This window comes from Podarcis muralis, chromosome 7 (genome assembly GCF_964188315.1).
Source record: "Podarcis muralis chromosome 7, rPodMur119.hap1.1, whole genome shotgun sequence".
In the NCBI taxonomy this organism is placed as follows: domain Eukaryota; kingdom Metazoa; phylum Chordata; class Lepidosauria; order Squamata; family Lacertidae; genus Podarcis; species Podarcis muralis.
In genome coordinates this window covers 59,147,294-59,161,333 of record NC_135661.1, presented here as the reverse complement: position 1 = coordinate 59,161,333, position 14,040 = coordinate 59,147,294, and the positions used below count along the sequence as shown (strand labels likewise).

The 14,040-nt window shown below is 46.6% G+C and overlaps 1 protein-coding gene across 29 annotated transcripts in view; it reads right to left on the bottom strand.

Moving 5' to 3' along the window:
- Positions 1-14,040, bottom strand: part of MACF1 (microtubule actin crosslinking factor 1) — a 297,050-nt gene that overhangs the window by 38,697 nt on the left and 244,313 nt on the right. For 21 of the 29 annotated variants that reach the window (XM_077931870.1, XM_077931885.1, XM_077931874.1 and 18 more), the window contains 7 exons: positions 8,018-8,179; positions 7,089-7,259; positions 6,413-6,579; positions 3,633-3,792; positions 2,231-2,557; positions 1,414-1,498; positions 377-618 (listed from right to left, as the gene is read on the bottom strand). In XM_077931870.1, the coding sequence (XP_077787996.1) occupies positions 377-618; positions 1,414-1,498; positions 2,231-2,557; positions 3,633-3,792; positions 6,413-6,579; positions 7,089-7,259; positions 8,018-8,179 (1,314 nt within the window). The remainder of the gene's footprint in view (positions 1-376; positions 619-1,413; positions 1,499-2,230; positions 2,558-3,632; positions 3,793-6,412; positions 6,580-7,088; positions 7,260-8,017; positions 8,180-14,040) is intronic. The other 8 variants (XM_077931886.1, XM_077931881.1, XM_077931882.1 and 5 more) reach the window with 1 other exon arrangement.

The window sequence follows — 14,040 nt, the reverse complement described above, 5'->3', positions numbered from 1 at the left end:
TAACTCTTCAGAATATCACACAAAGCTGGGAGTATGGACATTAAACAAAACAAAACAAAAACAAAACCCCAGGGAAATACAGTAGAGCAATTAGCAAGCCATGAAGTCAGCACTTGTAGACACATTCCAAGAGGAGGATTGCAGACTGAGAAGGTTCCCTCTCTGATGCTACAAACAACAGGTTACACAGTGAGGCTCATTTGGTAAAGTAACAATGGCTTCTTGCCTGCTGAGAAGTCCTAGGGAACTTACAAGCTGGTCACATTTTTGTGAGTTTTTGGTCTGTTAGTTACTAACTACTTAGCACACTCCCTGTTACTACCAAAGCCCACTCTCCTTTGAAAACACTCTGCCTGAGTGTGGAATAGCTCCTGACCTTTTGCCTCTGCTGGAACTGAGGGATCTGCTCCCCGACAGGAGAGTGCCCTCCACCCGACGTCAGCTCCTCTTCCACCAGACCCATCCAGTCGGTCAGCTCCTCATGCGTGGACTGGAACTTGGTGGCCAGCTGGCGGGCCTGCTCCAGAGTGCGGAGGGCCTTTGAGCTGGCTGTGGTGATATCCGAGTAGCGGGTCTTGATGCCGTCCAGCTTCTCCTGGATGAGCAGCACCTCTTCCCCTGCAGGGAGCCACCAAGTGTTTAGCTGCAGCAAGCCCTAGTCATTTGGTTTAGAGACTTCTTTTGCTTTGCCTCTTTATCTGCAGGCTTAGAAACTACTTCTCAAACAAAAGCTACCGAAGTAGAATAAAATAAGATTAACTCCCCACATGTTATAGACTCAATAAGCTAAAAACAATAAAACAATTTCTATACTTAATGTTCTAGAAAATGACAAGCCTTCTTAAGCAAAAAGCAGCAAATACTTGGGATTTAAAGCCCCTGCTTTCAACCCCACTCCTGTTTGCCTGAAGCAACCCTTTATAAGAAAATAAGAAATGAAGTGGGTGAATCTTTTTGGGGGGGAAAGTTGTACAGTGGTGCCCCGCAAGACGAATGCCTCGCAAGACGGAAAACCCGCTAGACGAAAGGGTTTTCCGTTTGCGATGCGCTTCGCAAGACGAAGTTCCCTATGGGCTTGCTTTGCAAGACGAAAACGTCTTGCGAGTCTCGCCATTTCCCCCCCACTCCCCCCCCTTTTCAAAGCGGCTAAGCTGTTAATAGCCTTTTAACAGCTTAGCCGCTAAGCCCGCTAAGCCGCTAATAGCGCTAAATCGCTAATAGCGCTAATCCGCTTAGCCGGCAATGGGGTTGCTTCGCAAGACGAAAAAACCGCTAGAAGAAAAGAATCGCGGAACGGATTCTTTTCGTCTTGCGAGGCACCACTGTATTATGTTCTGCAGCCATTGGCACAGAGGAGTCAATGAAGAATGACAGGAAGGATTGTGGGGAGCGCAACAGGTTGGTTAGCCTTACCTGTGGTTTGCTTCAGAAGGGCCTGCCCGTTCTTAATGGCCTGGTCTACATTCTTCTTGCGGTTCACAATCTCATCATTCAAGGCCTAGGCAGGTGGGGAAAAAACCTTGTGTCAAAGGCAAGTTCCCCTGGAGAGGCTCCTCTTTGACCAAAACAAGTTTCCCCCACTGGGGCTCCAACAACACCAGCACATTGACAGAGTAAAGGCGGCACCCAAGAGACACCTGTGGCTCCCTTCCACACAGGAAGCCTCTGGGAGGGGACACAGAAGCAGCCTGAAGCCTAAGGAAGGCAGGGCATTGCTGATGCTCACTACTTCTACCAAACAGAAGAGGAGGGAGAGTCCTAGGCAGACCACCATTGCATCAAGCTAGGAGGAATACTTACACCAGCCTTTCCTAACCAAGTCCAAATGTTCTGGACTACAAACCCCATCAACCCCAGGATCATGGGGCTGATAGGAGCTGTAGTTGAAAACCTATGGGGAGCGCCTTTGGGAAGGGCTGCTTTAAGCAGAGGGTGGCAGCCTTCTAAAAGGCTTAACTGTGACATCATTCTCTCTCTTTTTTTCCCTTTGGCACAGAAATAACACTGGTTTGTGTGGTGGCTGTATGGGGCAAGGGTGGGGCTGGTGTTCTAGGGAGATATTAATGGCCCAGATCAAAATCAAAAGACTCAGAAACAAAGGAAAAGATAAGAAGAATAAGAATACATCATGGAAGATGGGGAAAATATAAAATAATAATAATAATAATAATAATAATAATAATAATAATAATAATAATACATCATGAAAGATGGGAAAAGGAGTCAGTACCAGCTGGTCGGCATGCTGCCTCTGCAGGATGTCCCGCTTGTAATCCTTGACGGCCACTGAGCTGAGCTTGTCCTCAACCTCAGCCAGCCAGTTGAGCACCTCCACCTCGTCCTCCCCAAAGAGCCGGGCGTTGGACAAGGCCTGGTCAAGAAGGGCAGCCTTCCGGCCACACCGGTCGCAAACCTCTGCATACCGGGACTCAAGCAGGTCAAGCTTCTCAGCCAGCGAGGCCTGCTCAGCCTGACAGCTCAAGGAGGCCAGGGACTGTCCAGTGTTGACCGCCAGAGCCACAGCTGAGCCATGACTCTCTATCTCCTCCTCGAGGGCCTGGAGATCCGTGAGATGGTTTAAGAGAAGGGGGAACACAAAACAAGCAGACAGAAACTTATGACTGAAAATGGAATAAACGGGAAACAAATCTAAAACAAAACTGAGAAATGAGCGTGTCTGGTGAACATGCAAACTCAAAGTAAAAATATCCACCCACGAGGGCAATAAAATATATGAAATAAATTGTTTAAATAAAGAAAAGTGAGAGATGGGAGTTTTGCTTCATTCTTCTCCGGAGGCCAGGTAATCTCATGGACAGGGGTTATAGCTGCGGCTGCTATTTTCATAGCTTAAAGAGGAAAAGTTACTGAATTTGGGAAAAGGTGTGTGTGGTGGGGTGTATCTCTCACACAATTCCCTTCTAATGAGCCAGGATTCTTCCTACCCAGAGACTCCTGATTGACACCAACAATGATTCCTTCTTGCATTTGGCTGAGCTGACGTGATATCACTCAAGTGTTCAAACACTCTAAGGCTGCAGTCCTATACACAATTGCCTGGGAGTAGGTCCCACTAAACCCAATAGAACATATTCCAAGCAGACCCATCTAGGATTGCACCAAGTGCAGGATTCTAGGATTTAGTGATATGGGCAATATGGTAGGAACTACTAAAGTTAAAAACCTAAGAACAACCCTGCTGCTGGATTAGTCCAACAGACTAGTATCCTGCTCTTATACTGGCCAAATGAATGCCTGTAGGAAGTCTGCAAGCAGGACTCAAGTGTATTGGCATTCTACCTGTCTCTGATTCCCACACCTGCTATTCAGAGGTATACTGTGTCTGACAGCGAAAGCAGAACGTAAGTCATCATGGGTAGTAGTCACCGGCAGTCTTCTCCTGCATTTTGCTTCGATACAAACCATGAGAATCTTCATCCTGAATTCCAACCAACTGAGCTTGGCTTAAGGATTGTTCCGATATGACATGCATGTTTCCAACCTCCCCCCCCCCCCAATCTTATTCAGGTACCCAGGTTCCACAGCAGCAGCTATACTTACTGAAGTGCCTACCACACAGTGCTCCCCCATCACCCCCACATTTCACAATTCCTTGGCAACCCTTCGCCCACCTTATGCCGGCTTATCTGCTGCTGGATCTTGGCCGTCTGAGTCCCAATGGGCTCAGAGTTGGCCAGTTTCTTCTCAGTCACCGACAGCCAGTCAGAGATGGGCTCTGATGTCTCGTGGAACTGCTTGGCCAAAACCAGGATCTCCTCCAGCTGGTTTTGCCTGTGGCGAGAAAAAAACAAATCCATCAGGAACAATTTTTTTTTTGGGGGGGGGGCGGCGAGGAAGAAGATGAGGCTACTTTGCCATTCCTGCAATAACAAAGAATGAAATGAGCACCCAGAGTATTTATCCTGAGAAAGTTGAGCAGATAACCAGGTTCAGTTTTTGCACCAGGGATTCTGCTAGAAAGCATTTTAAAAGACTTCCAGGACTGGCTGGAACAGCCTTCGCTAAGGTGATGCCCTCCAGATGTTTTGGACTACTACTCCCATCAGCCCAAGCCAACATCTGGAGGGCATCATCTTGGCAAAGGATAGGCAAGAGCCTCCAGGGTCATTAACTCCATTCCCCTTTTTTTAAAGACAGGATTAATGTATCAAGAGCCTGTCTCATCAACCTTTTGGAGTTTGAGAGTGCCAATAAGATTGCTGAAACATGTAGTCTGGCAGACACTGCATAGCTTCCTGAAAGTTTTTAACAAGGTCCCTCTCCCCAAACACTTCTGAATAAACTCAGCAGTCACAGGGTGAAAGGACAGATCCTCTTAAGGATCAGCAGTTGGTTAAAGAACAGGAAACAGAGTGTGGGAATAAACAGACAGTTCTCACAATGGAAGGAAGGAAGCACGCAGTAAAGTTCCTGAAGGATCTGTGCATTGGAGCTGATGGTGCCCCTGAACTTGTTCAGGAATGCTCTGGAGACAGGAGTGAGAAGGGAGGTGACAAAGTTTGTGGATGACACCAAAGTATTCAGTATGATGAACAACCAAGTGGGCTGTGAAGAGCTCCAAAAGGATGTCTCCAAAACAGGGCAGGGGGTAACAAAATAATATATGAATAAAGTGATAGATGCATGAAGCAAAGCAAAGCAAAGCAACAACAAAAAACAAACAACGCCCAAAACCTTAATGATATATACACTGATGGGGCCTAAAGAGGTGATGATTGACCAAAAAGGGAATTGTGGGTTCAGTGAAAATATTGGTAATTTTTGTAGCCCCATGCAAAAGATCTGATGATCTGAAATCTCATGTTTAGACATGGTGGGGCTAAGGAGGAGTGGGGTTCCCCCTTCTCCATGTGAATGAAACCTGTCTAGGAAATGTGGGAAAACCAAGGGGGGGGGGGGAGACATACAGCTTGAAGAAATTGCTGATATAGGCCATTTTCACAGATGTTGCACTTGACTCTCTGTGGAGTTGCTGGAATGCAACTGCCAGGTTTAAAAAAATATTAATGATAACCCTTTCCCTGGATTTTACACTTCCATCTAATTCCAGAGCTGTGCAGAAAAGCTTCTCTCTCGCACACACACAGCCCCCTCCCCAAAGCAAAGCAGAAACTTCAAGGGACAGAGGGAGGGAGGGAACCTGCAGCTCTCTATACCCAGAACATGGTTCCTTAGCCCCCCCCCTTTTTTTGTCTGTGGGTTGCTTCACATATGTGGGAAAGCTGTATGCATGCAGTCATGTGTAATGATGAGCCCACAGGTGTGCCAATATAAATTGGGTTTGGAAGAAACACTCCATCCCAACCCCAAGTACTTGAAAGAAGGAGGGTGAGTTAGCAGCTTGGGGGTAAGCTAAAGGGCAGCAGAGAGTAACACAGAGCTGATGCACAGGTCAAAATCCACTAACATAAAGTTCTCCTGCCTCCTCTGAAATGAACCACAGCTGTTATCTGTTCTTGCGCAGCTACCATTCATTGAAAGGTGACCCTCCCCTTTTTCTTACATCTGCAAGGGAGTTCTTGAGGATAACCCTCCACAGACATTAAAACATCCTGGACTGGCCCTGGATGGCCAAAGGTTATCTGCTACCACTGCTGGTTTAATTGGTATCTGAATTCTGTATTTTTGTTTTATGCTGATTTAATCTTATAGTTTGATTTTGGTTTATACTGCACATATTTCTATCTTGGCACCTTCGAGTGAAGGGCAGGTGATAAATATTTTAAAGAAGAAAGAAATACTGTGGCACAGAAGCGTGTTCCACACGTGCTGCTCATGGTGCTCTGGGACTCACAGGATCAACAGGTTGTGGTTTTTTTTGTGAGTTTTACAAGCAAGAGACTCTCCTGCAAGTAGTGCATCCCATCCTGCGGACACAGTTTGTATTCTTCAGTCCTGCTAACCACACTCAGTTGCAATGTCCTAGCCATATGGCGCAGAAGTTCAGAGTGATTTTATTCAGAGCACAGGCATGAGACGGCATCTTTAACAGCTTGTTTTGCAAAGTTATTGTGTGCAATGCACAGGCAGTCACAGTTCATAAAATAACTCATGTTATGAAACAGCAGGGTTACCAGAGCAAAGGGCCACAGCTCAATGGCAGAGTATCTGCTGTGCATGCAGAAGCCCCCAGGGGTCCAGCCCCCAGCAGCATCTCCAGGCAGGGCTGGGAAAGGCTCCCTGCCTGAAACCCTGGAGAGCTGCTGCCAATCAGAGTAGCCTGTACTGAGCTAGATGGACCAATGGTCCAACTCAGTATAAGGCAGCCTACCAAAAGAACATCAAAGCATACTTTGCTGGGAGAGGAGAGCGCAAAGCAAAGGTCACTTTCTCTCGCTTCAGTGCTAAATTACAACAGACAAGCTTGCATCCTACAGGCCTTGTAGCTTACCTGGCTGTAGCTTTGCTGAGAAGTCCTGCCCAGTGGCTTCCAAGGCTCTCCAGTTGGGCAACTATCTTCTCCCTGTCTGCTGGTTCAGCAGACTGAGCTATTCTCCCACCCTCTGCTTGGATCATCTCGACAGTAGCTTTCCGGTCATCCAGGAGACGCTGGAGCAGCTTTGGAATAAAGTATTAGAAAGTGATAATTATTCTGCTAAGGATGGAATTGCCCTTCTGCTTTCAGTAAGGCCAACAGTCCCCAGGGCTCTCCCTCTGCTAAACTCACATTTCCCTCCCACCGCTTTTAACTGTGCCCTCTTTCTCCCCTTTCACTCACCACCATCAACTTCAAGTTCCCAGACCTCACCCAACAAAGGTTGCCTTTTATGCCATTCCTAGTGGGGGCTGTCTCCACACTAAAGGTTGGGTGGCTGCCCCCTATATTGTCCCCTCTCTGTTCTGCAAAGCTCACCAACTACCAGCCTCTTTCCTTCCTTTTCCTGCTTATTTGACATGGCACAGGTGGTAGATAGAAGCCGTCTGCCAAAAGAAAAGCAAGTGAAACCTTTCCTGTCAGCTGGGGCTGCTGGTGGAGCTGAGTGCCCAGAGCAGAGAGAGGCCATGGAGGGTCCTGCCAGCCAGCCGTGCTCTGTGAGTTCAAGGTCCCCTGGCCCCCAACTCCTCACCTTTTGCTCCTGAATCTGAGCCTTCACTACTTTATATTCAGCAGATGGCGGCTTCTGGTTGGAGATGAGCTCCTCCGTGTCGGCCAACCAGCTGAGCAAAGGCTCCAAGGCATCCTGAAACTTCCCACAATGCAACAGGGCTTCCTGCAGCTGTGCAATCCTCTGCGCCACCTACATTTTGCCAGAACATAACAGTCACACATATATATTGCTACAGAAGCATTTACTGGTCAACCATTTGGAAAATGCTTCTCAGATTCGCTTCATTTTCACAGTCACCCTGCAAGGTAGAACATTACTTCTCTTGAGTTCTTTTTTTTATAAAAAAGTGACTAATAACATTTATGTAAAAATCGATTTCCCAATAATTGGTCACTCTCTAGGATGACCAAGGAACAGAGTCCAGAATGAATCTATAGAGAGAGAAGCAAACACAACTCACAATGGTGGACAGATCCACCGGGAGACACAATTATCTCCCACCCCAGCCACTTCCCTAAGTGTGCCCCTTTTACCTTCTTTTATACACAGGAATAGAAAAGTACTTGAAGACACGTGTGTGTGTGTGTGTGTGTGTGTGTGTTTGGAAAGGCCCACATCCATTCTCCATGCCTAGCACTAGGTGGCCTGGACTTCACTGACAATGATCTTCACTCTGCTCATGGGCAGGCACCCTCCTCCTGCATCCTAACAGCTCCCATGCAATATAAATAGTTGAAGTGCATTTAAATCCCACCTTTCTTCCATCGTGGAACCCAAAGTGGCATACCTGGTTTTCCCAAGGTGTCTCCCATCCAGGCATCAACCATGTTCAGGTCTGGTTAGTTCTGCAAGGTGGTCACCTTGTGTGCCTGCAGGCTGTATCCCACCACCCCTCCCAGCAGAAGGACGTTGTTAGTAATGCCGAGGAGCCACCAAGTGCAGCTCACCTTCTTGTTGAGGGTGTTCCAGCGGGTGTTGATGTCCTCCATGTCATGTTCCAAGCCCTGGACGTCACAATTCTTTCCCGCACTCTGGATGAGTCCCTGTCCGAGCCCATTGACTTGCTGCAGTTTTGCCTGAAGTGGGTCAACTTGCTCCTTCTGGAACGTCTGAGGAAACATGGAAGCGGGGGAGGGGGGGAGAGAGACAAAGGATGTCAGCCTCCATCACAAATCATCAGTTTCCTTACTTAGCCATTTTATTTATCAGGCCGGGAACTCAGGGCAGCATACTGTACATGGTTAGCCCCACTCCAATTTTATCCTCACAACAAACTTGTGAGATATAGATGATGCTTTAGTGGAGAGCTGTAACCGCAAACTGACAGGCTCCCTCTAGGGGACACAATTTCTATTTGTATCCATTTTTTTAAGAAAGTATCAAACAAAGAAAGTTACTTTCGATTTTAAGCCCCTTTCAATTTCAAATGCTTTGTTTCTTTAAAGAGCAAAAATGCAGAAGGTAGCGTTGAAGTTAGTTTGTTTCTCTTTATTTTTTTTCTAGCTGTCAAAATACTCCACTTTCAATCAATGGACGTCTCAAACAGTTTCTGTCCCAACACCCCGTCCCCAGGTTTGGGACGGTGGAAACTTATATTCCTGCCTTGTACCCCCAAGACTTTTTGACAACAATTCCCATCATTCCTGAATATTGGCAGTGCTGGCTGAGCTGATACGAGTTGCAGTCCAAAATATCTGGAGCACACCCAGTTGATGAAGGCTGCCTTAGGGCAATCCCTGGAGGTTACTGGCTAACCATTTCATTCTGTCTCCAGCTGTGGCTGAGAGCATCTCCTACATATGAATGCCAGACTTCATTTACAGATCACACCAACCAATGAATGAAGCTTGCAGACATAGCAAGTTAATGAGAATGGACTAGCTTACTAATTGGCTATCAGTATCTTGAGCTGAGGATATAAAGGTATTTGAGGAGGAATCTGGAGTTTTGTTTCACTTCTGGAAAAAGGTTTTAAACACAAGCAAAAAGAAAGAAAATACTGTGTGCAGCTGAGCTATAAAGGGTATCTCTGTAAAAACCAGCCAGCCAACCTGATAGACAAAAAGAGTGTTAGCTCTGTTACATTTAGAGCTGGGAGGAAAAGTCATGGCAACAAATGAGGCTGTACTGAAACACAACATGTGCTCCTAGAAGGCAAAGTGGCCAGCATCTACATCTCTCTCCACCACCACCTCCTGCACCAGAAAAGCCAGATTAGCTACACACCTACACTCCTCTGTAAGCTTGACAGGCATAATTCACTCTCTCTTGGAGAAAAACTTATCCACTTCCCTCTCTCAACACTGCTGGAGAGAGCACCACATTCCATAGCATGTTCACACCAGCTGCACAACTGCTTCCTATACACTGCCTTCCACATGCACAAGGTATCATAAACATACTGAAAGTTTGCTGCATTATCACTCAAAAAGACAAAAGAAAGATGGGTGCAATTGCTCAATCTCCAAGATCTTCCCACGACCTTGTGAGAAAAAAAAGCACCATAAGGCAAAGCAAGGTTTAGAAATAAAGGGAGGGAAGGATGTGAGAGATAAAATCAGGAGAAGGCTGATCCTATCAGGGAGCCCTGGATCTTCTGAAAAGTACGTGATGACAGACAAGACTCTGACAAAGAGCTGCCATTTCTCCTTCCCAGGAAAGGGAGGCTCCTGTGAAGGGGAAATGGTAGCAGAGGAGGAATTAAGAAAAGGGGGAAGGCAGGTAGCTCCTTCACTTGGGAACACTACAGCAGAAGAGGCCATTTAGCCATGTGGGCACATGAAACGCCAAACCTCTGCAACTCCCAGGAATACAGATGATCACAGGTAGGGAAGAATCCAATGGCTGGAATCAAGAGAGATTCATATGTCCACAAATTCCTACACAAAAGATGCTTCCATGTTGGAACTTGCACTGCCTATTCAAGGCTCAGGAAGGCAATCTCATCCAAACTGATCACTGTCTAGCTAAAGCATCCCTGGAAAGAGACCCTTAGCCCACTAAGGACCAGTTTAGATATGTTTTGGACTGCCCGGTTCTCAGCTTGTTAACTCCCAGCTGCACATGTAAACTGATCTCAGTGATGACGACAAGCCCTGTGTGTTTCTGGGAGTTCTGATAATATACCATGATAGAGCGCACGGCATGTTACTCTTTCATGTCACTTGGTTCCCTCCCTGTGGAATGGGAAGAACAGTGGCCTGCTTCACGCAGAGCTGGGCAAACTCCAAGGAACCATCAACAGCAGCCACAGTGGCAGATGACATAGGACTGCTTGCCCTGGATGGTTGCTAAACAGCAGAGGCCCAAAGCCAAGCTGGCAGATGGAAATTAAGGAGGATATACTTTATGCTGCAACTTCCTTTTGTGGGGACAGAGCAAAGGATGAGTTTACTAAACCTGCATCCCAATCCCTTCTGCCTCACTTCCATGTCTGGTGCAAAATTTTCACTGTGATCTTCAAAGTTCTTTATAGAGGGCTGGATTTACTACTTTTTTATTTAATGAACACAAAGGAGTTATGTGAGTCAATAAACACCTGAAGGTTTGATGCTGTCCTGGAGAAACATCAACTGTCATTCCAGCGCCTCTTTCCCCCTCACCTGACCATATCATTCCTGCTTGATTGGTCTAGCACCTCATTCTCTTCCCAACTGCCTCCCGCTCCTCTTGCTGCCCCTTCTCTTCCAGAACTTCCTTTTAAAAAGCACACAGTCCCTTCTTCAGCTTACATTGATTCAACTTACGGGAAGGGCTGTACCTGCATGGAAGAGCACCTACCACAAGATGCAGGAATAGTCACCAACCTAGATGGCTTTAAAAAGATTAGACAAATTCACAGAGGAGAAGGCTATCAATGGCAATTAGCCACAATGGCTATGCTCTGCCTCCACTGCTGCATTCAGGTCCAGGCTTCCCATCTTGCTGGCCAGCCAGAGAACAGGATGCTGGATTAGTCAGTTCCTCTGGCCTATCAAGGCTCTTCTTATAATTAAGTGCTTTGCATGCAGAAGTTCCTAGATTCAATCCCCAGCATCTCCGGGCATACTGTATTTACAGGAGGAAAACAGGGCAGTTGCCCAGGGTGGCAAATCAAAGGCATTGCATTTAATCTGTTGGGAGCCGCCCAGAGTGGCTGGGAAACCCTGCTGGATGGGTAGGGTATAAATATATTATTATTATTATTATTATTATTATTATTATTACCACCTCCCCACTGCCCTGCAAGACAGCTGCGTGAGGAGCACCTGAAGTGGTCAGAGGCCACACTGAGAGTGACACTCAAAGGGTAGCTGCCCTTGAGCAAACTCCTCTCCTCAGAAGGAGGCGAGTAGAAGGGCAGAAGAGCCTCCCATTTCCCCATGCCCTTTGAGCCACACCAGCTGCATGCAGCCCCTGGACTGGTTCTTACTCTTTGCAAGAAGGCTGCCATCATGCACTGCAAGAGACAGTTCTGTGCACACCTTATTTCAGAGGCAGCAAACCTTTTCTGCTTGGGACAGAAGACAGAATAAATACATCACTGTATCCAGGTAGAGGTGGGAAAGAATCCCCAGAGACCTGCTGCCAGTCATGTAGATACTCCTGAGCTATATGGACCAATAGTCTGATTTAAGATTAGGCATCTTCCTACATCCTGGCAGTCCTCCTTTGGACCTCCATTTTAAAACAAAAAGTTGTCTTTAATGCTTCTTCTTATTGGGCCAACGTCTATTGGTGTATCACTGAGACCAGGTGCACGGAACCTTTGGCCCTCCAGATGTTGCCAAACTGCAACTCCCATCAGCTCCAGAAAGCATGGCTGAAGACCAAGGATGGTGGGAGTTGTAGTTCAGCAACAACTTGAGGTTCCACACATCTGGTCTAGGCAAGGAGTTTTGTGTTACTCAAAAGCTACAGACATTGGTTCAGTTATAACAGAGAGCTTTGTCTTGCTGGGATCCTGCCAAGATACGCCACCCAGAAGAGCCTCTTTCTCATGCTTCATTGGGAGAACCCCTTTTTTTATTATTAACAAGATTTATCAGGTGCCTTTCCAAAAGATCAAGTCAACACACAGCAATTCTGTAAATATCATTTTAAAATGCATGATTTGTTCAGGTGTAAGTGGTAGAATTCATCTGCTGTGGCATTTAAACACAATTACTTCCAACTACAGACTTTTGTTTTATAACAAAAAAATAATAATAGATGTGTGATTAAATCCCACAGGGCATTTAACTATGACCGAATGTATTAAGGTCCAGAGCTGAAAAAACACTCAAATTTCAAGCAGTGCATTACGCAACATGCCCCCCCCCCCAATTTCTTAGTACCTGGTTGCTGGGGTTTTTTTAAGCTGCTGAGTAATTGCTAGAACACAAAACTCCCAAGACCAAGTCTCTTATTCATCCAATAGCTCTGAATCACCACTATTTATCAGTCTGCCCTACCTCATAGGGGTGTCATGATAAATGTCAGCAGCAGCAGTGGGAGAAAGAAAAAGCACACTCATACTCATTCACAGCCTCCCCAGGTGCTCTGGACCCCCACTTCTGCCAACACAGACAATGGTGAGGGATGATGGGAGTTGTAGTCCAAAACACCTGGCAAGGTAGTTTTTGGTGATCTTTAAGGAGCCCTTTGCTCCCAGGGAGAAAGTGGCACATGAAAAGTAAATCAGCAGCAAAAACCACCAAACTGAAGCAACAAATTGCTCTGTTCATAAGAAAATGAGGAACAGCATCACATTTCTAAAGCTTTGCAGCCAGCTAAAGATTTAGCAGCCACTTCCAAAAAAAACTGTGCCCAAACTTCCCTATGGTTTACAGAGGGCCCTGAGCGAGACAGCTGCGATGCAAGGCAGAAAGGATCTAAAGCTTGGAAAAGTCAGGGGAAAATGTTTTCCTCCCTTGCAACGTTCAGCAACTTGTCTCCAGAAATGGGAACATGCCAGGATATTAAATGAAGATGCTGTCCAGAGCTATAGAGCCATTCTGCCATAAGAAGGATTGATGGCAACATAACAGCAAACGACTCACCCAGCCCTTCTGCTGGGACTGCTTATTTTATATTATATATTTTATAGATAGATATAAATGGAAAGGGCCCTCCTACATGCAACAGCAGCCAGACACACACACACACACACACACACCAGACCGATAAGCCAGGCATGCAAGCTCTCTGAAGGGACATGCCGCCACCTCTTCCTACACGGTCCGGCCATAACCTCAAATACAAAACTTATTTTTAAAACGAACACAGGAGAGGACTCCAAAGCATTTCGCTCTGTTCAAGCAAAATCCCCACCCCCACCCGCAATCAGGAACAGCTGCCATATTTGGGTGGGAATGATCCAGAAACCAGAGACAGGTTTAGTGGGGGAGGCTTAAAAACGCAAAACCCAGCCTTAACAACCGCCTCGGCAGAAAATACTTGGAAGCATAGCTTAGAGCTTCAAATACAGAATGCGGAGAGGATGCCAGAGCGCTGGCTGGCTAGCTCTCACTTGGACAAAGGCGCAAACCTTTCCCTGATTCAGAGAAGCAAAAGCAGCAGGAGGAGGAAAGACTGGAGGGCAAAAGAAAAGGGAGGGCAGACACTAACTGCATTGCAATAGGAGGGCCAGCATGTGGCCCCTTTCCTCACACCAGCCTTCCCCAACATGGCGCCTTCAGGACACACTGACCTACAACTCCCGTCAGCCCCAGTCAGCACAGCCATACTGTAGTTCAAAAAATCCTGACGGTGCTACACTGGGAAGGGCCATTTTTAGACAGTAAATATGTGAGGGGAGGGGAGGGGGGGGTCTACCTCTTCCCACTCTTCATCTTAAGACTCTTACCAGATGCAGAAATGGATGGCTTGACAAAAGTACCTTCTTCCCATCTAGACCAACGAAAAGTTTGGGTGAACTTAAAAGCTTCTGTACCATTTTGTGACATTTGGGTTCGCCCAATAGAGAAACTAAATGTGTGTGTGTTTGGGG